This window comes from Diorhabda carinulata, chromosome 3 (genome assembly GCF_026250575.1).
Source record: "Diorhabda carinulata isolate Delta chromosome 3, icDioCari1.1, whole genome shotgun sequence".
NCBI classification, from domain to species: Eukaryota; Metazoa; Arthropoda; class Insecta; order Coleoptera; family Chrysomelidae; genus Diorhabda; species Diorhabda carinulata.
In genome coordinates this window covers 1,724,772-1,752,742 of record NC_079462.1, presented here as the reverse complement: position 1 = coordinate 1,752,742, position 27,971 = coordinate 1,724,772, and the positions used below count along the sequence as shown (strand labels likewise).

At 32.4% G+C, this 27,971-nt stretch overlaps 3 protein-coding genes across 5 annotated transcripts; 2 read left to right on the top strand and 1 right to left on the bottom strand.

Moving 5' to 3' along the window:
- The first annotated feature begins 210 nt into the window (after positions 1–210).
- Positions 211–7,557, top strand: LOC130891962 (exostosin-3). The gene is given in 11 exon segments (XM_057797098.1): positions 211–812; positions 913–1,457; positions 1,606–1,831; positions 2,939–3,192; positions 3,251–3,573; positions 3,630–3,674; positions 3,676–3,898; positions 3,901–4,007; positions 6,396–6,640; positions 6,696–7,032; positions 7,271–7,557. Coding segments are annotated over 11 exon segments (2,793 nt in total). The 5' UTR covers positions 211–429; the 3' UTR covers positions 7,376–7,557.
- A 1,543-nt stretch (positions 7,558–9,100) lies between these two features.
- On the bottom strand, positions 9,101–10,852 carry LOC130891968 (chromobox protein homolog 5-like). Its single transcript, XM_057797108.1, has 3 exons — positions 10,693–10,852; positions 10,235–10,538; positions 9,101–9,976 (listed from the first exon to the last, which is right to left on the bottom strand). Exons 2-3 carry the CDS (start codon positions 10,529–10,531, stop codon positions 9,329–9,331), a joined length of 945 nt encoding a protein of 314 aa, XP_057653091.1. The 5' UTR covers positions 10,532–10,538; positions 10,693–10,852; the 3' UTR covers positions 9,101–9,328.
- A 187-nt stretch (positions 10,853–11,039) lies between these two features.
- LOC130891967 (FMR1-interacting protein NUFIP1) lies at positions 11,040–27,069 on the top strand. Of its 3 annotated transcripts, none has more exons than XM_057797105.1 (4): positions 11,040–11,090; positions 11,139–11,477; positions 23,069–23,476; positions 26,435–27,069. In XM_057797105.1, exons 2-4 carry the CDS (start codon positions 11,171–11,173, stop codon positions 27,040–27,042), a joined length of 1,323 nt encoding a protein of 440 aa, XP_057653088.1. In that variant the 5' UTR covers positions 11,040–11,090; positions 11,139–11,170; the 3' UTR covers positions 27,043–27,069. The 3 variants fall into 3 exon arrangements, with proteins under 3 accessions (XP_057653088.1, XP_057653089.1, XP_057653090.1); XM_057797106.1 differs by having other exon boundaries at positions 11,044–11,090; positions 11,184–11,477; XM_057797107.1 differs by lacking the exons at positions 11,040–11,090; positions 11,139–11,477 and adding an exon at positions 11,916–12,237.
- Positions 27,070–27,971: the final 902 nt, after the last annotated feature.

Genomic DNA, 27,971 nt, shown 5'->3' with positions numbered 1-27,971 from the left:
AGTGATACCAGAAATTCTTAAAAACGGGCTCGGTTGTCGTAAATGCATTGTACAATTGAATTTGAACGGTAACCATTTTTTGAATCCCTTCTCTTGATACAAAATTACCTGACTTAAGCCGACCCTGTACATTGAATACAAGAGTATCCTATATAGAAACTATTGTGTCACTCTATCGAGGCCATATTTTGTAAAAAAGAAGAAGAATGAGAAGTAATAATGTTGATTTACTCGAGTAATGTTTACGTTGATTTGACCTGGTTGTAAAGTGGTCATTATGCAATAAAACAATTAAATATTTAACAAATATTAATTAGTATAAGTTTATTTAAATGCGCTGCAATAAAAAATAATCGGGGATACAATTATGTACATAAAAATCGAATCAACATTGAGGTTATAGTAACAAAACCTCTGTAATATATAAAAATGGTTATAATAAATCCAGATACCAACAGAGATATATGCAGTTGGCTTGTACACGTCAAATTATCTCGTATAGTTACTTTAGTTTTAGCTATACTAATCCTCACACCTCTAATAACACATTTTTATCTATCAAAAGTAGAAAGAAATTCCTACTACATAGAACACAGTGGACATTCTCATGAAGATTTACCGGAAGATTATCACTCTCAAGCGGATTTACTAGCAAATGTCGAAGAATTGAGAAGAATAAGAGGATCTGTGTTGAGCGAATTGAGGGATATCGAAAGAAAGCGACGACAATACAAAACCGAAATTCAAACTTATGCGAAAAACATTGAAGAACTGAAATCAGAATTGGCACACCAACAAACAATCTTGAACAGGTAAGTAAACTTATTATTTATTGCAATTAAATAAAACAGTGAAACTTCGCTTTGGCAGTCAATGTGTTAAAACCAATAAGTTTGTTGATACTTTTTGTAGGTTAAAGATTTCTGTTGAGCAAGCACAAGTGGCACAAAGGGAAGCCCTACAGCAAAACACCCCCGAATTAGCCCTACCTAAAAAACTAACCTCAAACGCTTTACCTTCAATCTTACCGGCTATTTCGAAACAATTATCCAAACGATGTCGGATGCACAACTGCTTTGACCACTCGAGATGTTCTTTAACATCAGGATTTCCTGTATATCTGTACGATCCTGATCAATATCCCGTGATGCATGACGGTTGGGATATAGATGGGTTTCTAAAAACTACTTTGAAGCAAACTTTGGGATACAATCCCCATTTAACCGATGATCCCAAACAGGCTTGTATATTTTTGGTTCTGGTAGGAGAAGCGCTCAAAGATACGGATGATGTTAGTGAAAACGTTGGGAATCATTTGAATCTCCCCCCTTTAGACGCAGAAGCCTTGAGACGGTTACCGTATTGGGGAGGCGATGGCAGGAACCATGTGCTATTGAATTTAGCTAGGAGGGATCTTATGTCGGCGGCTGGAGATGTTTTTTCTGAAGTAGACACTGGTAGGAATGTAAATTTTTATTGTGCTATAACTATCCGCAGCTTTTAAATATTATCAGAGATTTATTTTTATTATTTGCACATGTAAATCATAATTCGTATAATTTTTTTGGAATGGTATTATAAAAAACGAAAAACATAAATTTTCAGGCCGAGCGATATTGGTTCAATCAACATTTACTTATGACCTGTTTAGGCCAGGTTTTGATCTTATTATTTCACCTGTGTTGGGTCCTCCAGGTGGTGATGTTTGGCAGGAATGCAACCCCATGCTACCTGCTCGACGACGTTATTTGCTCAGTTTTCAAGGAGAAATGAAGAAACAGAAAGCTGCATCTATTTCTCCATTCGATAATAATAATACTGAACTTGAGAGGTAATTTTTTTATCTTTATTAATTATTTTCAATCGAATTTTTATTATAGAAAATAATTATATTGATTTAATAACTTGTTCGAAATAAATGTCCATCTCTAATTGACGTCACAATGTAATGGGCTAGTGTTCTGTGTATATATCATCGATTGTAGAGTTGAGAACTAAATATTTGGAACGGTTGGTATATATGAAACAGATAGAAGCATCTGTATTAATGGTTATTTCTACTGAACGTTTTTATACGGCTAAGCTTGCCCAAAACCATCAAAAATACGTTTTTTTTTGTTTTATTTCAAGTTGACCTACAAAATTTGAACTACATTTTTCGAAAATTTGTTTTATATATAAATATTATGTTGCATTAAATAAAAACATTATTTGTCTAGAATTTATAGGTTATAATATCCGAATGGCAAAAAAAATTCGTTAAATATGATAATTTTATTTACATAACCTAAAAAAACCACAACATATAAAGAAAATAATTTACTAAAGTGATTTAATAACAGTTTCCAAAAAACCACCCATCTCCAATTGACGTCACGTTGTTATGGTTACTATACTATGTGAAGTATAGAGCTGGGAACTAAAATTTTGGAACACTAAATATTTTTATTCTCAATTATAAATGTTATGTTGTAAAGGGAAGTCTAAAAATGAATGACACTTCGAAAATATTAAATAAGAAAAATTATTAATGTTATTAATATAAGTATAACCTAAAATTGATTTTGATACGTTTATGGTTTTTCCTATCGAACTTTTGTAATTACATAGAAAAGCAAATTACTGCTTACGGTGGGTTTTTATAAGAAAAAACTTGGCCTAAATCATAATAACCAAATGGCGGAAAATATGGAATCGAATATAAAAATTAAATAGTAATCTACTAAAGTGACTTAATAACATTTTCGAAATAACTATACATCTCTAACTTACGTCACAATTATGACAGGCGTATACTGTGTCTATGTGTATAACGTCGAATGTAGAGTTGGGAACTAAATATTTGGAACAGTTAATATCTAAAATAAAATTATATACGAAACAGATCGTTATTTAGTACCATTTCGTTGAAATGAATCGAAATTTTTTTCTCAATTAGGTTTATATTAGATCATCTAGTACAACTTTCGAAAACGACAACTTCTGATAAATTTTTGTTCGAATTTGAATGTAACCCAGCTAGTGATAACAATTTGAATAACGGTTATGAAGATTGGGCTCTCTGCGGGACAGATAGTAGTCGAAGGACCGTTTTAAAAGATTCAACTTTTGTATTAATTTTTGCCCCCGGACAGGAAAACTTAATTTCCACCACACTTTTACAAGCTAGAGTTTACGAAGCTTTAAGATCTGGTAAGATTTGTTATAACGATGTCTAAAAACATAATTAAGACAGAAAAACGTTCTTTAGGTACTATCCCGGTGGTATTAGGTGGGGATCAAATAACTTTGGCATACGACGAGGTGCTCCAATGGAAACGGGCCGCTATATATTTACCGCGCCCTCGCATCACCGAACTCCATTTTCTTTTGAGAGCTATACCGGACGAGGATGTTCTGTTGATGAGGCGACAGGGACGTCTCATTTGGGAGAGATATTTAGCTTCAGTACAAAGTACTCTTGACACCATAGTCGCTGTATTAAGAGATAGATTGAATATACCAGCGTCCGCGGCCGAAACCGTCATAGCAACGAGCGTTTTCAACGAAACTTTTCAACCTATACAAGTATCGGTAAGTTTAATGATGTTTGAATCGAATCACCCTGTATATATACATGTATAAAATAGGTGGCTAGCGAGGTAGAACAAGAAGAGAGTTTAGGTCCTCTGGAACCCTCCATTTGATAGCGCGGCGTATCGAAGGAACTACAGTTTATCCCTTGTCCAAGGTTCTGAAATTTGGAACGATTGGGGTGATCCCTTTCGTTTGTATCCGACTTTACCAATGGATCCCCTTTTATCATCTGATGCTAAATTTATCGGTTCCGGTCGAGGTTTTAGACCAATAGGACAAGGTCAAGGTGGTTCTGGGAAGGAATTTTCTGAAGCTTTAGGGGGGATTCGCCCAGGGAACAATTTACAGTGTTGCTTTTGACTTATGAGCGCGAACAAGTTTTGTTGGATTCGATTGCAAGGTTAAGGGGATTGCCGTATTTGAATTCTGTGGTAAGTAGAAACGAAATTGTTAAAAAATTGAATTTTTCTTTAAAAGTTTGACTGAATTAATTATTAATTGATCTACCTAAATATATTTTTCCTATAAATTATTAAAAAAAACCCAATAAATAAATATATTTTATAAACATAAAAAAGTTATTTTCTCATATTTTTATCAAAAATTCTAATAAACATGTTTTCTAAGTGTAAACACTAATTTTATTCACAAAATTATTATTTCCGATCATTTCACCAAGAAACTAAACGTGGCAACATAGCATATCTCATTAAATCATATTTTTTCTCATGGCAACAGTAAAAAGTTTCATTTAAAATATAATAGAATTAAATTCCCTTTGATTTTGCTATTCTTCAACTTATTAATAATTAGTCAATTACCTTAAACTATTTACAAAATGTATTTTCTTCAATAAAAAAGAAATTAATATACTTTTTAAACATTAAAGACAGGTTAACAAATTTCCGTCACAAATAATTATTTCCGATTATTTCAACGAAGAAACTAAACGTGGCAACATAGCATATCTCATTAAATCATATTTTTTCTCATGGCAACAGTAAAAAGTTTCATTTAAAATATAATAGAATTAAATTCCCTTTGATTTTGCTATTCTTCAATTTATTAATAATTAGTTAATTACCTTAAACTATTTACAAAATATATTTCTTTCAGTAAAAAAAGTAATTAATATAATTTTTAAACATTAAAGACAGGTTAACAAAATTCCGTCACAAATAATTTGCATTTTACTAATATATTTTTTAACATGAATAAAAGGTTTTTTTACTTTTTTGTGTAAATTTTTGAAAAATACCATTTCCCAAGTATAAAAATTAATTTTACAAAATATTTATCAACAAAATTTCGTATTAAATAATTATTTCCGATTATTTCAAAATAGAAACTAAACGTGACAACATAGCATATTTCATTAAATTATATTTATCCTCATGGCAAACAGAGCACCCCAATGCTTCAGACGGTTCGGGTCAATGTTCTTTGTTATGATAAATTTAAGTAGTTCGTTTCGTTACAAAATGGAGGGAAATTTAAATCTGATTAAATAAAAAATTACGTACTCATCAAAAATTATTAAAAGTGAAGTAATCCAATAAATCTTCTTATTTGCACTGCACAATTTAAAACAAAAACACTTATGATCCAGCAGCCATCTTGTGAAAACTACGATTTTTACGAAGACGTGAATATAAATGCATTTTGATAATAGAACTGTACTTTAAAACACAATATATTAAAAACTAATGTTACACTTTCACCGAACGCTGTAACATCACTAAAATTAACCGAAAATTTTAACTTTATACTTAGAATAAATCACATCAACACAATTGCAACAAAAAACAACTCACTAAAACTTATAACAGGTAAAATATTTTGATAAGGCTTATTTTGCACTGCACAATTTAAAACAAAAAACTCTAATTCACATTAAATACACTTGATTTAGCATCGTTTATATCCAGCAGCCATCTTGTAAAAACTATGGAGTTTTTATAAAGACGTAAAATAAAATTCATTACAATGGAAGAAATTGCACTTTAAAACAAAATAAAAACTTTTAAAACTTCGCGATGTAATATAACTATAATCGCGATAATTACCGAAAAAAGTATAACTTAAAAATCGCCAGACAACAAATCAGTCTACACGACCGCGCTACCAACATAAAACTGTTTCTATGTGGATTTTCAACTTTATTCTATTAACGCGGACAGGGCCATCTATCGTTTATAAAAGAAAACTAATCTGTAAAAAATGTTCATAACCGATGAAATAAATACAACGTTGCCCAAAATTCAATTATGTAACAGATGAATAGGTATTTAATTTTTTTTACACATAAAAACTTATTCTATGAGTTTGTTTTATTGAATCTACAAGTGTCTGCGAAGAAGTATTTGCACAGTTAAGTTTGTTTGGACGATACAGGGGTTAAAATTTTTAAAAATGACACTACCAATAAAAATTTTTGTGGCAAATAGAGTCTTTATACGAAAATTAATTTTTGAAAATGTGTGTTTTTCAACTTAATGTGAAACGTAATTCGTTTAAGACGCCATTTTGTAATGTGTCATACACGGCATGTCTAATGTTGTCATTAATCATTTAGAGGTCGGATTATGTTGATTTTTTTTATTGTGTTACGCCCTAAAAATGAAAATTTATATAAATTATAGTTTCGGTGATATTTTAGGAGTTAGGTCAGGGTATCCCCTCTCCCGCGCACGCAAAGTGCGTAATCTAAAGTTTAGTTTGTACACGTGTACACCGATCGCTCCTAATGGGTATCAACGTCATAGTTAAGCGATTCCAAGTGTCCCTTAGATAATTACTTACTGTTGTTTACCTCATAGATCGTAGTTTGGAACTCTCCTAGATTACCTAGTCCGGAATTGAGATGGCCGGATATAGGAGCTCCCGTCCACGTGATAAAGGCAGCTAGAAACTCGCTAAATAACAGATTCCTGCCGTTAGAAAACTTAAAAACCGAAGCCATCTTATCAGTCGACGACGACGCTCATCTACGACACGACGAAATCCTGTTCGGATTCCGAGTTTGGCGGGAACACAGAGATAGAATAGTGGGATTCCCCGGAAGGTCAGTCTCCGAACGCCATCTATCGAACATTCGTTTTAATTAACTTAAATTCCAGATATCACGCTTGGGATTTGAACACGAAAAACGGTTGGTTGTATAATTCGAATTATAGCTGCGAGTTGAGCATGGTGCTAACGGGGGCGGCGTTCCTCCACCGCCACTACCTCTATCTCTATTGGAAATGGTTGCCGCAAGCGATCAGGGATAAAGTCGACGAATATATGAATTGCGAAGACATCGCCATGAATTTTCTCGTCAGCCACGTAACGAGGAAACCTCCCGTCAAAGTGACTTCAAGATGGACGTTCAGGTGTCCCGGATGTCCGCAGAGTCTCTCCGAAGACGATACGCATTTTCAAGAAAGGCATAAATGTATAAATTTCTTCACGCAGGTCAGTACAAGTTCAATCAAATCGTTTTTGATGGGACTTTGCACCGGTTTGGGCTGTTTTAGGTCTCATCAGTATAACGTATTTGCAAATCTACCAATTTGAGAGTGTATTAATATATTTTAACGTGTATTAATGTAAAAAACATAACCTACAATATGTTTCCGATACTAGTTCGAGAAATCCCATCTCTATACTCGTACCTAACCTATATATTGATAGTTGGATGTTATTTTTTCAGGTATTCGGCTACACGCCTTTACTAAACACTCAGTATAGGGCAGATTCGATTCTATTTAAAACTAGGATACCCCACGATAAACAAAAATGCTTCAAATTTATTTAGATGGGGTTGAAATGAGTTTTACCCCAATGGATTCGAGTACAAGTTTTATTACATTTGATATTTCGTTTAAAAAAATTTTTTCTCTTATGCAAATCATCTAATTTATTGTGATATATATTAATTAAGAGTGTGCCATTTTTTTTTCTAATACGAATCGTGTAAATAAATACTATTGTTAAAAATGACGCGGTATTTATTACCTGTTTTAATCCTTAAAAAAATCCTACTTCGCTTTTTATATTAAAATTTATTGTACACCCCCCGTATAATACTGAATAACATTATTCTTATGGGCGTTTATCTTTTGATTTATTTCAACTTTTTTTTAATAAAACTGAATGTAATACGAGTAAATAATTTGAATTTAAATGATTTATGATTATCTGAATACAGGGTGGGTTCCAAAAAAAACCAAAATTTTCCTAATAAAAATAAAGAAATTCTTGTTTTCGTTCTGAGGAATATTCGTTATCAAGTCCATAAGGTTGCTAGTATGATTTTAAATTTAAATATTGATCCATGTGGATTTAAAGAAAATTGTTATTTTTGTAAACCCCTCGTATAATTGTTAATTAAAGAAATAAAAAAAAGTCTTTTCGTTAGATTTTTTTGAAAATTTGTTCAATAAAAACTGATATAAAATAAGTAACTGACCGAATATAGATGATTTATGGAAGTCTAAATACAGGGTTGAGTCAAAAAATGACACTTTCATCATAAAAATAAAAAAAAATCGATTGAATTAACGTTTGTTACGGTGAATATATAATAATAGATGTCCATAAGGCGTCGATTATAATTGAAATGTAAGATTTGGATTCATTTGGTTTGGTATTGGATCGAAAAATATTTGATTCTATCGTACGCTCCTCGTATAGTTGTCAATTGAAAACCAAAAAAATCTTATGTACATTTATTTAGCTTCTTTAAATATTTGCTATATAAAAACAGATTTGAATTGGAAAATAAGTGAATAAAAATGATTTACGAAAGTGTGAAAACAAGGTGAAGTCAAAAAATAAAACTTTTCTCATAAAAAATGAAAAAAACCGATTAAAATCTCGTTTCTTCTATATGTTATGTTTATAAAGCTCCAACTATAATTGAAATTTAAGATTTCGATCTATGTGGACCTGCAATGGGACGAAAAGTCGTTTTTATCGTAAGCCCCCTGTACTTAATTAAAGAAAACCAAACTTTTGAACCTTCTAACTAGTTTTTTTTTAATGTTCTTTATAACAATAGTCGAAATGCCAGTAAATAGCTGAATATAAATAATTTTTTGATGTATGAATACTGGGTGAGGTTAAAAAATGAAACGTCTGATAAAAAATCGATTAAAACTTCATTTTTTATTATTATTATATATTATTAGATCCGTAAGGCTGCGACTGTAACCAAATTTTCGATTTGGATTCATATAACCTTACAATTGAACGAAAAAATTGTTTATATCGTAAGCCCCCTGTAGATAGCACAAGAAAAAAAACTTACCTTCTTTTTTCTCAATTTCCTTTATAAAGATAGTTGTTTTGTCAGTAAACGGCTGAATCAGCATAATTTTTTCAAATGTGATTACGGAATGAAGTCAAAAAATAAAATTTAGTTTAATTTAAAAAACTGTATTTTAACTTTAATTACCCACCTTCCTGGGATCTTCAAGCTTTGGATCACCCGAAAATATCCAATTATTACGGGGATACCTCGAAAAATGAGCAAAAAACATTTAATTTTATAATTTTATTTATACAAAATTTTCAACAGTTCATCATTATAAGAAGGAAACATCGATACAAGATAAAAAAAAACTGGATCATCAACAACAAAAATTAGGTGTTTACATTGAAATAAAAAATAAAACTATAGATTTACCTATTTTTTTCTATCTTATTAGACTGTTTCGATTGAAAAGAAAACCATGCATCCCGCCATAAATAAACAATAAGAAAAATCTCATTCGTCGGGTGTATGCCAAGCGATTCTTTCCTCGTAAAATTTAATAACCACTTGGGGGCACTTTATGTTGGCCTCCTTCGCATACACCAAATCTGTGTCGTCGCTACCTTTCCATTTCATCAGAAACATCAATTGACCCGTCGTATCGGACGCTCCTATAATCTTTTCGGCGTCCAAGCCCTTTTCGAAGGCAGATTTCTCCTTTTTATTCCCTTTCTTGTCTTTCACATCGATTTTTTTCGATTTCTTAGGCTCATCCTCGTCCGAATCTTCCACTTTCTTTTTCTTCTCGTCCTCTTTCTTCACCTTCGATTTTTCATCTTCTCTTTTCTTCTTGGATTTTTCTTCGTCATCCGAATCGTCAGATGGAGTTTTCCTCGATTTAGGTCCGCTTTTCCGTTTGGGTTTCTTCTTTTTTTCCTCTTCAGAATCGGAGTCCTTTTCTTTCTTTTTCAATTTCTTTCTTTTTTCCTCTTCTGAGTCTGAGTCCTTTTTCTTCTGTTTTTTCTTTTTGTCTTCTTCTGAGTCTGAATTCTTGAGTGATTTTTTTTTGGATTTTGATTCGTCGTCGGATTCATCTACTTTGGTTTTTTTGATCGCTGGTTCGTCGTCGGAATCCGGTGAAAGGGATCTACCTTTCTTTTTCTAAAGAGATAAAAATTTCTTGAAAAAAACATGAGAGGGAAGATAAAAAACAGAAAAAAACGCAGATTACAGCAATTGAATTACATAAAAACAGCTTGCAGACATGAAAGCAAATTCTTAATCTTAGATCATTTAATAATTGATTATTATGACAAAAAAAATGAAATAACAAATATAATTGGACAGTATTTCCTAAAAATAATCTCGAAACTTGCAAAACTGACCTTAGAAACAAATTAAATTAAGAAATTCACTTACTTTTTTGTCTTTATCTTTTGATGTCGATGTATTGGATTCTATGGAAGAAGTGGAATTTTCTCTGGACCGTTTTTTATCCTTGGAAAGAGCTTTCTTAGCTTTCCGGTTTTTTTCGAATTCAGCGATAAGTTCGGGACAATCCAAATTGTCCTCCGGTTCCCACGTATTATCGTCTTCGGAATAACCTTTCCATTTTAAAAAATATTCTACTTTACCATCTACTACCCTCCTGTCAATTATCTTCTCCACCGAATATTCTTCTTCACTTTCGCTCTCTTCTACCCTCTTTTTCCCCATTTTTCGACTAAAAGTTTAATAAATAACTGGGTATCAATGATGAAACTGATAATACAATATTAATGAGTGTAAGCTTGCTCGACCGGTTTTCGAGCTATCCAAAACAATGCACGATTTTTACTTTTTTGTAATGTAAAAATAGCATTTGATATTTTACTTACCAATATCGTAAAACTAATATAAACTCACAATTTCACCTTTCTATACGACATGCAATAATGACGCTAGAATAGAAGTAAAATGGCGCCAATCTAAATGTTAGTTCGGCAAAAGGAACTTCAAACCTATTTGAAAAAAGATTCACTGTTCGTTGTTACTTTGGTAACGTTATCCATTAACCAACGAATCTCATTGGGTAACTTAGTAAATTGACGTATGACAAATTCAAAATTAACGAATCACGATGTAGGATCAACTATATTTCGTTTAGGTATCTTACACTGGTGTAAATTTTCAAAATTCATAGACAAACGTATATTATGTCAATCTTTAGGTTGGTTAAAATGATTTTTAGTTGTACGTCATTGATCAAGTTGAAGAGACGCTAAGCTAATATTAGGTATTTAATAATATTCTAATTTTATTTAATTTACATCGATAAAACTAGTTTAGTGATTAATAATTGGATTAAATCATCCAATGGGTGCTCCAGTACAAAATAGAGGTAATAAAAGAGGACCAGGGAATCAAAGAGGCAGAGGCGGAAAAGTTCGTGGCCAAGGGCGGTCGTTTAATGGACAACAGCAACCGCCATTCGGTAATCCAGGTATGATGCGTCCGCGAGGTGGATTTCGAGGAGGTATTAGGCCGCCACCCGGGCCCCCAGTACGTGGTGGACGACCGCCTATGAGAGGCGGAAGACCGATACCGCCACCACCAAGAATGATGGGACCTATGATGCACCCAATGAGGCCGCCACCACCAGGGATGCGACCTCCCCATCCAGGTATTTAATAATAATTTAATTTTGAGGTTAATTAATCATATCAAATATTCTTTATTTACTTTTTTTTATATAGTTAAATATTATCACGTGTTGTACAGGGTTATTCATTATTCATTTTTCGGACGTTTACGTATTTCATCTCTATTTTATATAGATATAAAGGTAAATAGGGGATAGTTGTAATAAGTTGAAATAGTTTACAATGAGGAAAACCAAGTACGAATATTATTTTTAATTTTGTGTCTACTACAATGTTTCGATTATGAGACCTTTTCTGTATGGATTTATCGGTTTTAAAATCTTCTGGCATGGTATTTATATTATAGTTCCAATGTTTTTATGTAAAATTTCCACGTAGAATAGGAAAAGTTTCAAAATTCGATACCCTACAGGTATGAGACCGCCGCCTCCGATGATGATGATGGGTCCAATGCCGCCACCGGTGAGAGGCGGCATGTTCCGAGGAGGAATGCGAGGAAGGGGAAAGTTCCCCATAGTACCTATGGGTCCAAACAATTTCCGAGGCGTAAATAAAAAAAGCAAGATCATCAAAAAACCCACGAAACCGCTAGTAAATTTGGATCTAAACAAATCGTTTGTCACTGAAGCGATTAAAAGCGAATTCGCCAAAAAAGAGGAACTATTAACGACGGCGAAAAATTCACAGAAGAAAGAGGATTGGTCGAAATACAGGGAACAAAGGGAGAAATGTACAAAAATGTACGAAGATGCGGAAAAAGCGTCCGGCGGGCAGGAGGAGGTGCGTATCCCTCAACTTTTGCCGGAAACTAATTTCACGCGAATAACGGCACCTATCGATTATACAGCAGACATCCATTTATAGGTATTTCACATTAAATCTCATTATAATGTTTATTTCAGCATTTCTCCACTATGTGGGTGAAGTTACTTGTCTTTTTTGAGCAATTATCCAAAGTACCGCTGGTGGAGGCCGTTAAACCGTCTTCTAACTTCCTTAAAACAGATGATTTTGTACATTAGAACCTACAAATTTTATAAAATCAACTGTTGCGTTAGTTAGAATACAGTTTTTCTTAACAATATTCATGGGAAAGGTCAATTTCGAACTTCCCATAAATTATTTTGTATGTACATTGATATTAGTGCAGTCAAATATGGAAAGATTTTGGAAAAAATTACACAAAATCATCGATATTTATTATGTAATAAAATGTTTATATAACAAAGATTTATGTAACTGCTACTATATCCATAGTTAAAAATATGCTATTTGGTCCTTTGAGCCGATGCATTGAAGGCTCAAAGGACTAAATGATGTATTTTGTGAGTTGGTGAATTTGTAATAAACAAAAATGACGAAAACTGACTGTGAATAATATTAATGATGTTAAATAACTGATATTTTAATACGCAGACTATTTCCCTCCAAATTTTCTTCATTTCTATTTATTCTTCCACGACTTTTCATCATTTTCAGTCTCAAACTATTTCCCTCCAAATTTTCACCTCCAATGTTTCCAAATCTTCATTTACTTGGTTTTCCCATGGTCCAATTTTCATTGGTTTCCACTGTTATGACTTACCAGGGTTGAATGATAGTATATATTTGTATCAACTCAGAAACTGTCCTTTAATGTACTTTTTTTCTTCATTTTCTTCTTTCCTCTATTCCTATTAAAATTTTGTACGTTTTTCCAAACTATATCAGTCAATTCACTTCTTCTTTTTTATAATGAATCGATTATCTCGAACATTCCCGCGTGTTCTTGGACTGGACTATATACAGATGACTGTGTAAAGGTAAATAACATAAGAAAGAAGAATAACCTAACCTACCAAAGAATTCAACAAAACACTTTGTTATACAAATATTTTTGACTAGTTACGAGGTCGGTACAACAAGTTTTAATGACCTTGAACAATTGACTTCCATATAAGATTGCGATTGGATAATTATTGAATCTTTGATTGTATACAGAATGTCTCGGAAAATTGAAAATCTCTAAAATACGTATTTTCGATAATTGCAGCGACGCCTTTTCGAAGAAAAACATCCTCGATTATATATTTTTATTAAAAAAAAAAAAAATAACTACAGGATGTATTTCTTTCGATAGGCCATTTTCGTTTTATTTAATATTTGAATGATTTTCAAATATTGAATATTGTAATTTAATAGTACAAATCAATTTCGCTGCTTTTTCCGAAATTTTAATTATTTATATACGAGGTATGTTCGTAAAGTTTGAAAAAAAAATTCTTACAGTTTGTTATTCACGTTGACGATTATATACGAGGGAGGATCCAAAAATTGATTTTTGACAGTTTCAGTGACACATAAAATAATTCAACTATCCGATGCAGTGTTGCCACTTTTTGGCGAAAGTCTCGAACGGGAATTCGTCGGATGCGGTGTTGCCGGTTCGTCGTTTTACGAATACACCTCGTTATCGTTATTAATAACCGAAAATGAAAAGTAGCGAAATTGAAATTTGGAATAAAGGAACGACGAAAACTGCTTTGAAACGGAAATTAATGTTATACGGAACGTCAGCGGTTGCTGTACTTTCTAAAACGATTGGATATCTTTACAGGACGGTAGCAAAACGTCAGCCGAAACAGAGACGAACAAAATATCTGAAAATCAGCCCGATGGGCAACAATTAGTCACGTCTCAGATTGTATCCGAGACTTCGGTATCAGAAGTGACTCCAGATTGAGTTCGGGCCCTACAAATTTATTTCTCTTTTAATAAATCATTTTTAACAGGCCAAAATACTTAAACAAACAAACAAAAAAACTGATATTGTATTCGATTTGAAGTTTTGGTGTAATTTTAATTTGTTTATTTTGTTTTCTTTTTTGTCCGTGGATTCTTTTATGATTGTATAGTGATATAGTAAAAAAAATGAACCTGTTTGCTTGCTAAAAGCAACATTCGACTCATAGTCCAGTGAAAAGTTGTATAGACCTAGCATTTATCAAGGTCGTTGGCAGATGCATACGGGAGGGGATTGTTAAAAGCTTAAAACCACATTTGGGGGGAAAAAAGCGGTAAAATCGCCGCGAAAATGTATAACTGAAAAGTTACCGCGGGGGAAATTCGCCATCTTAGAAAAAAAAGCGGTGAAATCGACGCGAAAATTGTTGAATGCGAACTTACCGCCAGGGAAATTCGCCATTTTGGAAAAAAAGCGGTGAAATCGCCGCGAATATTGTTGAATGCGAACTTACCGCGGGGGAAATTCGCCATCTTGGAAAAAAAGCGGTGAAATCGTCTTGAAAATGTATAACTGAAAAGATACCGCGGGGGAAATTCGCCATTTTGGAAAAAAAGCGGTTAAATCGCCGCGAATATTGTTGAATGCGAACTTACCGCGGGGGAAATTCGCCATCTTGAAAAAAAAAGCGGTGAAATCGCCGCGAATATTGTTGAATGCGAACTTACCGCGGGGGAAATTCGCCATTTTGGAAAAAAAGCGGTGAAATCGACGCGAAAATTGATGAATACGAACTTACCGCGGCGGAAATTCGCCATTTTGGAAAAAAAGCGGTGAAATCGCCGCGAATATTGTTGAATGTGAACTTACCGCGGAGGAAATTGGCCATATTGGGAAAAAAAGTGGTGAAATCGCCGCGAATATTGTTGAATGCGAACTTACCGCGGGGGAAATTCGACATCTAGGAAAAAAAGCGGTGAAATCGCCGCGAAAATGTATAACTGAAAAGTTACCGCAGGGCAAATTCGTCAACTTGAAAAAAAAAGCGGTGAAAACGTCGCGAATATTGTTGAATGCGAACTTACCGCGGGGGAAATTCGCCATTTTGGAAAAAAAGCGGTGAAATCGCCGCGAAAATGTGTAACTGAAAAGTTACCGCGGGGCAAATTCGTCATCTTGAAAAAAAAAGCGGTGAAAACGTCGCGAATATTGTTGAATGCGAACTTACCGCGGGGGAAATTCGCCATTTTGGAAAAAAAGCGGTGAAATCGCCGCGAAAATGTGTAACTGAAAAGTTACCGCGGGGCAAATTCGTCACTTGAAAAAAAAAGCGGTGAAAACGTCGCGAATATTGTTGAATGCGAACTTACCGCGGGGGAAATTCGCCATTTTGGAAAAAAAGCGGTGAAATCGCCGCGAAAATGTGTAACTGAAAAGTTACCGCGGGGCAAATTCGTCACTTGAAAAAAAAAGCGGTGAAAACGTCGCGAATATTGTTGAATGCGAACTTACCGCGGGGGAAATTCGCCATTTTGGAAAAAAAGCGGTGAAATCGCCGCGGAAATGTGTAACTGAAAAGTTACCGCGGGGCAAATTCGTCACTTGAAAAAAAAAGCGGTGAAAACGTCGCGAATATTGTTGAATGCGAACTTACCGCGGGGGAAATTCGACATCTAGGAAAAAAAGCGGTGAAATCGCCGCGAAAATGTGTAACTGAAAAGTTACCGCGGGGCAAATTCGTCATCTTGAAAAAAAAAGCGGTGAAAACGTCGCGAATATTGTTGAATGTGAACTTACCGCGGAGGAAATTGGCCATATTGGGAAAAAAAGTGGTGAAATCGCCGCGAATATTGTTGAATGCGAACTTACCGCGGGGGAAATTCGACATCTAGGAAAAAAAGCGGTGAAATCGCCGCGAAAATGTGTAACTGAAAAGTTACCGCGGGGCAAATTCGTCAACTTGAAAAAAAAGCGGTGAAAACGTCGCGAATATTGTTGAATGCGAACTTACCGCGGGGGAAATTCGCCATTTTGGAAAAAAAGCGGTGAAATCGCCGCGAAAATGTGTAACTGAAAAGTTACCGCGGGGCAAATTCGTCACTTGAAAAAAAAAGCGGTGAAAACGTCGCGAATATTGTTGAATGCGAACTTACCGCGGGGGAAATTCGCCATTTTGGAAAAAAAGCGGTGAAATCGCCGCGGAAATGTGTAACTGAAAAGTTACCGCGGGGCAAATTCGTCACTTGAAAAAAAAAGCGGTGAAAACGTCGCGAATATTGTTGAATGCGAACTTACCGCGGGGGAAATTCGACATCTAGGAAAAAAAGCGGTGAAATCGCCGCGAAAATGTGTAACTGAAAAGTTACCGCGGGGCAAATTCGTCATCTTGAAAAAAAAAGCGGTGAAAACGTCGCGAATATTGTTGAATGTGAACTTACCGCGGAGGAAATTGGCCATATTGGGAAAAAAAGTGGTGAAATCGCCGCGAATATTGTTGAATGCGAACTTACCGCGGGGGAAATTCGACATCTAGGAAAAAAAGCGGTGAAATCGCCGCGAAAATGTGTAACTGAAAAGTTACCGCGGGGCAAATTCGTCAACTTGAAAAAAAAGCGGTGAAAACGTCGCGAATATTGTTGAATGCGAACTTACCGCTATTCAAAATTAATTTTTCGCAATCTTCGGGAAAAATCCGTCGTCTTGAAAAAAGGAGCGGTGAAATTGCCGCGAAAATGTATAAATGAAAAGTTACCGCGGTTCAAAATCAATTTTGCAACCCTTGGGGAAAAATCGTCATTTTGAATAAAGTTGGAAAACCGTTTGTGTGAATTAACAATAAAACTATTCATCGCGCAAAAAAAATGTTCAATTGTTTTTTGTAGGAAATTTTATTCTCTACAAATTTGGTCTTTTGAATTTTTTTCGTAAACTTGAACAAAAAATGACAAAAATCGAAGGAACAAATTTTATCGTTTTTTGATGATAACTTCGTTATTTTCAAGTTTACGAAAAAAATTCAAAAGACCAAATTTGTAGAGAATAAAATTTCCTACAAAAAAACAATTGAAAATTTTTTTTTGCGCGGGGGTTGTTTCATGTTATTTTGCAATAAACTGTTTAATCCCTTTTTCACGATAGCGGATTTTCCCCAAGGGTTGCAACGCGCAAATCCGGTATTAAGCTTCCCAAACCATCCCTTATGCATCAGAAAACAATTGCAGACTTTGATAAATGTGAGGTTATGGCATATTTTTGCAACTTTTCAATGGATTATAACTAGTTTCCCGACAGTTGCATATATATATATATATATATATATACATATATACATATATTTATTTTATGTTTAAAATGAGCACCTTTTTTAAATTATGGAGTAAGTACCATCTGTGTAATAATTTAGTATCTAATAAAAAAATTTATTAAACTTTATTAATATTTTTTTAATTTAATTTTCTGTCAACTCAAAAATAGTGTGTCGATTTTTTTTCCTGGGCTAGTTAAACGTAAAAAAATTTGGCTACAAAAAAAATTTCCAAAAACCTCCACAGGTTCAATTAAAATCAATTTTTTTCATTAAAAAAAATTTTATTTATTCGTTTATGAAGTGAAAATTATTTTGAAAAATAAATACTGTTTTCCAAAATGCATGGAATTTACTTCTACGTTATCGACTCCTTTTTTCTAATTCGTAAAATTCGCGGAAATACTGCCCTGTTTATGATCATAACCATAACACGTTTTTTATATAGTAGAATTTACTCGGAGTGTAGTTTCAAAAAAGTAAACCCCCCGATTTCGCCCAAATTTTTACTAAAGCTTGTTCTGGATTAGATAAAATAATCTTATAAAAGATTTTTACCTGAAAAGTTTCGTTTGCCCCCCAGCCCCCTTCAAAAATATAACAATTTTACCAAATATCTCCGAAAATATTTATTTTAGAAAAAAAAGTTTCGAACAAAAATTGAAGATCATAAAAAGATCTATCAAAAAGGTTTTATAAGTATTTCACGTAAATTTATTTTTTTGGTGGTTACGGCCCAAAATGTCTCGATAGTATTTATCTCGATTATTTTTTGATATTTAGGGTCATAACAGCCGAACGAATAGGTTTATGATAAAAATGTTTATAACCTTTTTTGTAGAGCTTCTTTTGAGCTTGATTTTTCGTTCGAAACTTTTTTTTCCAAAATCAATATTTTCGGAAATTTTTAATATAAAAGTTATAGGTGGCTAGGTGGGTGGGGGGCAAACGAAAATTCTTTTATCTCCGAAAATATTTATTTTAGAAAAAAAAGTTTCGGACAAAAATTGAAGATCATAAAAAGATTTATCAAAAAGGTTTTATAAGTATTTCACGTAAATTTATTTTTTTGGTGGTTACGGCCCAAAATGTCTCGATAGTATTTATCTCGATTATTTTTTGATATTTAGGGTCATAACAACCGAACGAATAGGTTTATGATAAAAATGTTTATAACCTTTTTTGTAGAGCTTCTTTTGAGCTTGATTTTTCGTTCGAAACTTTTTTTTCCAAAATCAATATTTTCGGAAATTTTTAATATAAAAGTTATAGGTGGCTAGGTGGGTGGGGGGCAAACGAAAATTCTTTTATCTCCGAAAATATTTATTTTAGAAAAAAAAGTTTCGAACAAAAATTGAAGATCATAAAAAGATTTATCAAAAAGGTTTTATAAGTATTTCACGTAAATTTATTTTTTTGGTGGTTACGGCCCAAAATGTCTTAGTCGATTCGACACCTGCCGGGGTATTTTGGGTTATAACGGCCAAACTAATAACTTTACATAAAAAATGGATATAACCTTTTTTGTAGAGCTTTTTATGACCTTTATTTTTTGTTTAAAACTTTTTTCTCTAATATTAATATTTTTAGAGATATTCAGTAAAACTTTGAAGGGGAATGGAGGCTAAACAAAACTTTGTCGGTAAAAATATTTTTGGGGGTTATCTTACTAATTAATTAAAAGTTATGGCAAAAATTTCGAAAAAATCTTTTTTTGTACCCCATTTATCCCCAATGTCCGGTTTTCTAAACTTTTTATTTCGATGACCATAGAGATAGATGTGACGTTTAACACGTGATGTAAACAAAGAACAGGACCGGTCTAGTATGAATTCTTCGTGCGGTAAAATTAGATCAAAAATAAATATTAAAACGGTTTACGATGATAACGTCTCGTAGGTCCCTTTAACTTCTTTTTTTTTTTTTCAAAAAAATTCACCCAAGGGTTAAAAATTTAATCAAACTGAATTTTCCCTCGGTTTTTTTATAAAAAATTTTCGTAGCAAGTTCGTTACCTTTTTCAAAATATTTATAATTTGTTCTTTAATCGAGCTGCAGTTTCTCCAATTGAAGGTCAGTCATTTAGAAAAAAAAATTCGTCGCGATATTTTTTTTTATTTGATGATTAGCAAAAAACATTATTCTTTGGAAAAAAATCAATTCTCGTACGTGTATTTGGTGAAAAACAAGCAGATATTTGGACTTGGTGTTACTCATTGTAAACCGTTTGTTTTATATTAAAATACGAGGGGATTTGGAAAAGTTTTAAGCAAATTCTTAACACATTTTGTGGGCCCCCGTATATTTAACCATTATTATTGCTCAAAAATCAACCCCATCCGACTCCCTGTGATTACTTTCTATTTCCAAAGCGATTTTAGATATTTTTTTAACATTTTTTTTATTTTACCATTTTAACAAACTTCATCGATAAAACCGTCACTAATTTTTGCTTCATAAAATATTCCAGTCAATTTTTATCGAAATTCGTCATTACATTTTCAATTAATTCAATCCCAACCACAATTTTTTGTATACGAGGGTTGCTACTTAAGTTTTTGGATTGGGGTACCTCCAGGTGTGGGAAAACATTGAAGTTCGATGTTTTGCACAGTTGCCGTATATAAAAACTTAAGTACAACCCTCGTATATTTGGTAATTATGATGAAATTAAACGTTATTTAAAATTAATCTTTATTTTCGATATAATTCGGTTTTTGGATCCGTATTTGTACATTTGCATTTTCCATTATTATCAATTTCGTATTGCCATTTATTAATTATTATAAAATGACCGATATTTAATTGAAATTTAATGCAATTATGAAAACAATTCATTTTTCTCATTAATTCGGCTTTTTTTTGGATAAAATATATTCAAAAGTATTTTTTTTCATCATATTTCCAACCAGTCCGACCCTGCGCTTTGTTTACATTAATCGATATTTCCACCGAATAATGTAAACAAAGAGCAGTGCCGGATTAATTCGGTTTTTTTGGATAAAATATATTCAAAAGTATTTTTTTTCATCATATTTCCAACCAGTCCGACCCTGCGCTTTGTTTACATTAATCGATATTTCCACCGAATAATGTAAACAAAGAGCAGTGCCGGATTAATTCGGTTTTTTTGGATAAAATATATTCAAAAGTATTTTTTTTCATCATATTTCCAACCAGTCCGACCCTGCGCTTTGTTTACATTAATCGATATTTCCACCGAATAATGTAAACAAAGAGCAGTGCCGGATTAATTCGGTTTTTTTGGATAAAATATATTCAAAAGTATTTTTTTTCATCATATTTCCAACCAGTCCGACCCTGCGCTTTGTTTACATTAATCGATATTTCCACCGAATAATGTAAACAAAGAACAGTGCCGGATTAATTCGGTTTTTTTTTATTAAAATGTATTTAAAAGTATTTTTTTATCATATTTCGAACCAGTCCGACCCTGCACTTTGTTTACATTAATCGATATTTCCAACGAATAATGTAAACAAAGAACAGTGACGGATTAATTCGGTTTTTTTTTTATTAAAATGTATTTAAAAGTATTTTTTTATCATATTTCCAACCAGTCCGACCCTGCACTTTGTTTACATTAATCAATATTTCCACCGAATAATGTAAACAAAGAATAGTGACGGATTAGTTCATAAAATATATTCAAAAGTATCTCTTTTATTATATTTCGAACCAGTCCAACCCTGCACTTTGTTTACATTAATCGATATTTCCACATATCCACTTCAGCGTTGCCATATCTCAAAACTTGAGTACAATCCTCGTATATTTAGTAACTATGATGAAATTAAACGTTATTTACAGTAAATTTTTTCGAAAATATCTCTAATTAATAAAAAAATTACTTTGAATTGTTTATTGAGATGAATTTTTTGAATAAAAATTGAAAAAGGAATTTTTCAAAAAAAATTTACGATCTATTTAATAAATTTTTCGTTTTAATTATAATCACATTTTTGAAAATTACTAAAAAAATTCGTACTAAATGAAAATTCTAATAAAACAAAAATGAAACTTGAATCTTTTGGTTAGAACAATTATTATACAGTGGGCGGTAAAAATTAATTTTTTTTTTGGATTTAATTCGGTTTTTGGATCCGTATTTGTACATTTGCATTTTCCATTATTATCCATTTCGTATTACGATTTATTAATTATTATTAAATGACCGATATTTAATTAAAATTTAATGCATTTATGAAAACAATTCATTTTTCTCAGTGTATATTGAAAAATTAATCATTAGAACACACTAAAATAATATTTTCTTTCGGTAAATACGAAATTTGTCACTAAATTTCGATTAAACTGCTCAGGAAAAATATAAACGTGATAAACGCCTTGTTTATAAACCTAAAAACAAAAATAGAACGATACATGGCCGGTAGGGGGACTCCTATTTGCATAATATGAGGATTTACATCGTATTTTCCACGTTACTAAGCGAAATTAAGTTTTAAATTACAAACGAGTTTCGTATGTCATTTTTTCTACGACTTTGAGTATTTCGTCAAAATGAATAACTTCGGTTGAATTATAAGACTGATTCGGGTCAATGTACGCATGTTCGGTTACGAAAAATAGTTTTTTATATCGAAAAATCATATACAGGGTTGTAAAATTGTAATATAACGAGGTTAAGTTGATCCTGATTATATTATTTCGACGTCGTATTCATGAATCCACGTTTCGTCGCATTTAATCGAAGTAGGGTCTTCAACTAATTTTTTTTCGACGCCATTTTTTCCAAGAATGTGGCTTGTCGATTAATCGAGATTTCGGACGCCTTTTTGAGCATCATTTTTCGAGGTTAAGTGGATTTTTCTTGTCAAGATGGCGCTCAAACGTCACATAAACAACAATTGGCGAGTTTAGGATGGAAATTGCGGTAGAATTCGATCATACGACGTGGTCATCGTATAGACAGATCCGTACTTTCGTATCCGTGTTAATATTTAGGGAAATTTTGATATTCGGATCCGGAAGTGACTTCAAACCGGCCATGATTCGTTTCGTAAATAAAACGACGTTATACATATCCCTTGACGAATGTGTATAGTGTTTTTCCTCAAGTGGGATTTAATCAAGTGCAGTAGCCTTTTTTGGAAATAACGAAAGAAAAAAAAAAGTGATTTTGTTATACAATCATTGGAGAGTTTTCCACATCAGACCTCACACAGAGAAACTGTTGTTTCTAAGGAAATTTCCAGTAAGTTCACTCTTGAGTTTTAACATCTTCAGTTTTATTCAAATACTCTGGACATTTTTCAAAGTAGTTTTACCAAAAATTAAAAAAAAAAAAAAAAAAAAAAAAAAAAAAAAAAAAAAAAAAAAAAAAAAACGTCACGACACCTTCGTCCGCTTTTATGTTTCTATATTAATTTTTTTTCGATTTTTTTCGTTTTTTATTTTCAAATTTATGCTTGTGCGAATGTTTTTACTGCCGACTCGAACGAGTTTCGCGAAATTTTCACGTAACGAGACTTGTTTGATTCGAAGCGAAAACATCCACGCTAAAAATGACGATCGTTATTCAAATATTTCTCCTCGCCGTATAGGTTGTAACCGTTCTTATCCAGAATATCGTCTGGAAGAAGGAAAAACTAACGGCGATCGGGAAGAAATGCGTTTTTGTTGCGAACCTTGCGACAGAGATTTCGTATCGAAATTTCAATACGACAGACACGTGTCGCAACACAGAACGTGCAATTTGGACGGTTGCAAATTTACGGCGCACGAAAAAATCGTCGAAAAACACGTCGCCATGCAACACGCTTCCGGTTTATACGACAAAATTAGGAATATAAATACGCCGGAAGAGATAGCTAAATGGGTGGAGGAAAGGAAGAGGCGTTATCCCAATAAGGAAAATGTGTTGAAGAGACGGGAGAAGCAAGAACAGATGTTGAAACGAGGAGAGAGAATTAAGAAAAACGATAACCGTTTCGGGAGGAATAAATTTAGATGTAAGTATATTTAATTATCGTATTTCGAACCAGTCCGATCCTGCACTTTGTTTACATTAATCGATATTTCCAACGAATAATGTAAACAAAGAACAGTGACGGATTAATTCGGTTTTTTTTTTATTAAAATGTATTTAAAAGTATTTTTTTATCATATTTCGAACCAGTCCGACCCTGCACTTTGTTTACATTAATCGATATTTCCAACGAATAATGTAAACAAAGAACAGTGACGGATTAATTCGGTTTTTTTTTTATTAAAATGTATTTAAAAGTATTTTTTTATCATATTTCGAACCAGTCCGACCCTGCACTTTGTTTACATTAATCGATATTTCCAACGAATAATGTAAACAAAGAACAGTGACGGATTAATTCGGTTTTTTTTTTTATTAAAATGTATTTAAAAGTATTTTTTTATCATATTTCGAACCAGTCCGACCCTGCACTTTGTTTACATTAATCGATATTTCCAACGAATAATGTAAACAAAGAACAGTGACGGATTAATTCGGTTTTTTTTTTATTAAAATGTATTTAAAAGTATTTTTTTATCATATTTCGAACCAGTCCGACCCTGCACTTTGTTTACATTAATCGATATTTCCAACGAATAATGTAAACAAAGAACAGTGACGGATTAATTCGGTTTTTTTTTTATTAAAATGTATTTAAAAGTATTTTTTTATCATATTTCGAACCAGTCCGACCCTGCACTTTGTTTACATTAATCGATATTTCCAACGAATAATGTAAACAAAGAACAGTGCTGGATTAATTCGGTTTTTTTTTATTAAAATATATTCAAAAGTATTTTTTTATCATATTTCCAACCAGTCCGACCCTGCACTTTGTTTACATTAATCGATATTTCCAACGAATAATGTAAACAAAACAGTGCTGGATTAAATCGGTTTTTTTTTATTAAAATATATTCAAAAGTATTTTTTTATCATATTTCCAACCAGTCCGACCCTGCACTTTGTTTACATTAATCGATATTTCCAACGAATAATGTAAACAAAGAACAGTGACGAATTAATTCGGTTTTTTTTTATTAAAATATATTCAAAAGTATTTTTTTTATCATATTTTCAACCAGTCCGACCCTGCACTTTGTTTACATTAATCGATATTTCCAACGAATAATGTAAACAAAGAACAGTGACGGATTAATTCGGTTTTTTTTTTTTTATTAAAATGTATTTAAAAGTATTTTTTTATCATATTTCGAACCAGTCCGACCCTGCACTTTGTTTACATTAATCGATATTTCCAACGAATAATGTAAACAAAGAACAGTGCCGGATTAATTCGGTTTTTTTTTTGATAAAATTTATTCAAAAGTATTTTTTTATCATATTTCCAACCAGTCCGACCCTGCACTTTGTTTACATTAATCGATATTTCCAACGAATAATGTAAACAAAACAGTGCTGGATTAATTCGGTTTTTTTTTATTAAAATATATTCAAAAGTATTTTTTTATCATATTTCCAACCAGTCCGACCCTGCACTTTGTTTACATTAATCGATATTTCCAACGAATAATGTAAACAAAGAACAGTGACGAATTAATTCGGTTTTTTTTTATTAAAATGTATTTAAAAGTATTTTTTTATCATATTTCTAACCAGTCCGACCCTGCACTTTGTTTACATTAATCGATATTTCCAACGAATAATGTAAACAAAAACAGTGCTGGATTAATTCGGTTTTTTTTTTATTAAAATATATTCAAAAGTATTTTTTTATCATATTTCCAACCAGTCCGACCCTGCACTTTGTTTACATTAATCGATATTTCCAACGAATAATGTAAACAAAACAGTGCTGGATTAATTCGGTTTTTTTTTATTAAAATATATTCAAAAGTATTTTTTTATCATATTTCCAACCAGTCCGACCCTGCACTTTGTTTACATTAATCGATATTTCCAACGAATAATGTAAACAAAGAACAGTGACGAATTAATTCGGTTTTTTTTTTATTAAAATATATTCAAAAGTATTTTTTTTATCATATTTTCAACCAGTCCGACCCTGCACTTTGTTTACATTAATCGATATTTCCAACGAATAATGTAAACAAAGAACAATGACGGATTAATTCGGTTTTTTTTTTTTTATTAAAATGTATTTAAAAGTATTTTTTTATCATATTTCGAACCAGTCCGACCCTGCACTTTGTTTACATTAATCGATATTTCCAACGAATAATGTAAACAAAGAACAGTGACGAATTAATTCGGTTTTTTTTTATTAAAATGTATTTAAAAGTATTTTTTTATCATATTTCTAACCAGTCCGACCCTGCACTTTGTTTACATTAATCGATATTTCCAACGAATAATGTAAACAAAAACAGTGCTGGATTAATTCGGTTTTTTTTTTATTAAAATATATTCAAAAGTATTTTTTTATCATATTTCCAACCAGTCCGACCCTGCACTTTGTTTACATTAATCGATATTTCCAACGAATAATGTAAACAAAGAACAGTGCTGGATTAATTCGGTTTTTTTTTTTAGATAAAATATATTCAAAAGTATCTTTTTTATCATATTTCGAACCAGTCCGATCCTGCACTTTGTTTACATTAATCGATATTTCCAACGAATAATGTAAACAAAGAACAGTGCTGGATTAATTCGGTTTTTTTTTTTAGATAAAATATATTCAAAAGTATCTTTTTTATCATATTTCCAACCAGTCCGACCCTGCAATTTGTTTACATTAATCGATATTTCCACCGAATAATGTAAACAAAGAACAGTGCCGGATTAATTCGGTTTTTTTTTTGATAAAATATATTCAAAAGTATCTTTTTCATCATATTTCGAACCAGTTCGACACTGTTCTTTGTTTACATCACTCCGCGGATTTGTTAAATAGGACAGGGTCGAAGTAGCTCGGATGTTGTCGTGAAAATTTTTTTAATTATTTGACATTTTGCAGTATCGAAAATAGGAAACAGCAAAGTACCTCCGAAAAAGAAGATGAAACGTCCTTTCGTTAAAGAAACTAAACCGGTTTCTTTGATAAACGAAAAATGCGATTGGAATGGTAGGATGTATCCATTTAAAGGTACCACCACGATGGAACCTGAAAGCGATAAAGTACCCAGCGATTACGAAGACGAAGAATGGATAAATAAACCACCTAAAAACGTAGGAATAAAGTTGAATAACGCATTGGGGGCTCTGATCGGGGCTTATATGAGCGGAAGTGATACGGAAGACGAAAAACCAACAGAAGTGGTTAACGAAAAGAAAAAAGACGAAGGGGAACCGCCTCCGGAAGTACAGGAAACTGTGGTGACTAAAGCTGAAGTTGTATCGGGACGCCGGAAACGGAAGAGACAGAGACCTCTGACTAAAAAACGACCAGATGTTAAAAGTGCTGGTGCTAAAGACGGTTTGAGTTACAAATTTAAAAAACGGAAAGTGACGTTGCTGGAAAAACTTCTGGAAAATGAAATTAGGCACGAGAGGAACGTTTTGTTACAGTGTGTTCGATATGTAGTGGAAAATAAATTTTTTGTCAAGGAAAACGAAACTTGTTGAGAGCTTCAGTAAAATACTACTATTTTATTTGTGTTTTATTGTTAAAATTCCCCAAGACACTTTTCATTTCTAACTAGTTTTTTAAAAAAATCTAATTCGTCATATTTGTTTGTAAGAATACAAGAAAAATAAAAAAAACATTCTATGGTAGAGCAGTTTCAAATCATCCTGTATAACTTCTAAAATAACCGAAAGTTCGATCAAATAAAATATTCAAACCGGACCTGTATTTAAGTACAAAAGAAACTCCATTGGGTAAGTAGAAATTAAATTTTTTTGGCTGGTCCTCGTATAACAATATCAATTTTTTTATGTACCATATATAACACATTTTTGTATTATTGTCGAATAAATTGATCTTCCCCTGTATAGCTTATAAAAAATCGTATATAGTTTATAATCTCATTAATATTCTTATTATACAGTATTACTTGAAAAAAATATTCAGACCGGACCTGTACGTAGATAAAAAGTGAAGACAACCGCCATCTTGTTTTACAAATATAAATAGACCATATACCTACACTAGTTATAAATTTGTATTTGTATACATCGTTATTATTTTAACTATTGATATTAACAGTTTGTAACTTATTTCTATTCAAAACTATATTTTAATTTCAAAATACCAAAAATCATATAAAGTAGCCCATTAGAAAGACTTTTTTTGAACGACTCGGAACTGTCAAAATTAATCATATGATTGCCATCCGCTTTGTACTAGAAGCTTTACACTGTTGCCATAGTTATAGTAAAACAATACTTACGACAAAATACGTAGGATCGTCAATTAAGATGTAATAATTAGTAGAAAAATATCCTTTATTATCTTGAAACAGGTGTGTAAATCACTAATTATAAACTAAGTTAAAAATATTAGTAAAACGAGCAAATTGTATCCATACTTAGCATCTTTGGCAACGTTGCTA

What these genes read in the sequence shown, in the direction of transcription:
- LOC130891968 (XM_057797108.1), bottom strand. Translation starts at nt 10,531, where the DNA reads ATGGGGAAAAAGAGGGTAGAAGAGAGCGAAAGTGAAGAAGAATATTCG. An exon ending in CAAAAGATAAAGACAAAAAA is followed by an intron (nt 9,977 to 10,234) that starts GTAAGTGAATTT and finishes TTATCTCTTTAG; the next exon opens with AAAAAGAAAGGTAGATCCCT.
- LOC130891967 (XM_057797105.1), top strand. Translation starts at nt 11,171, where the DNA reads ATGGGTGCTCCAGTACAAAATAGAGGTAATAAAAGAGGACCAGGGAAT. An exon ending in GATGCGACCTCCCCATCCAG is followed by an intron (nt 11,478 to 23,068) that starts GTATTTAATAAT and finishes CTCGCCGTATAG; the next exon opens with GTTGTAACCGTTCTTATCCA. An exon ending in CGGGAGGAATAAATTTAGAT is followed by an intron (nt 23,477 to 26,434) that starts GTAAGTATATTT and finishes GACATTTTGCAG; the next exon opens with TATCGAAAATAGGAAACAGC.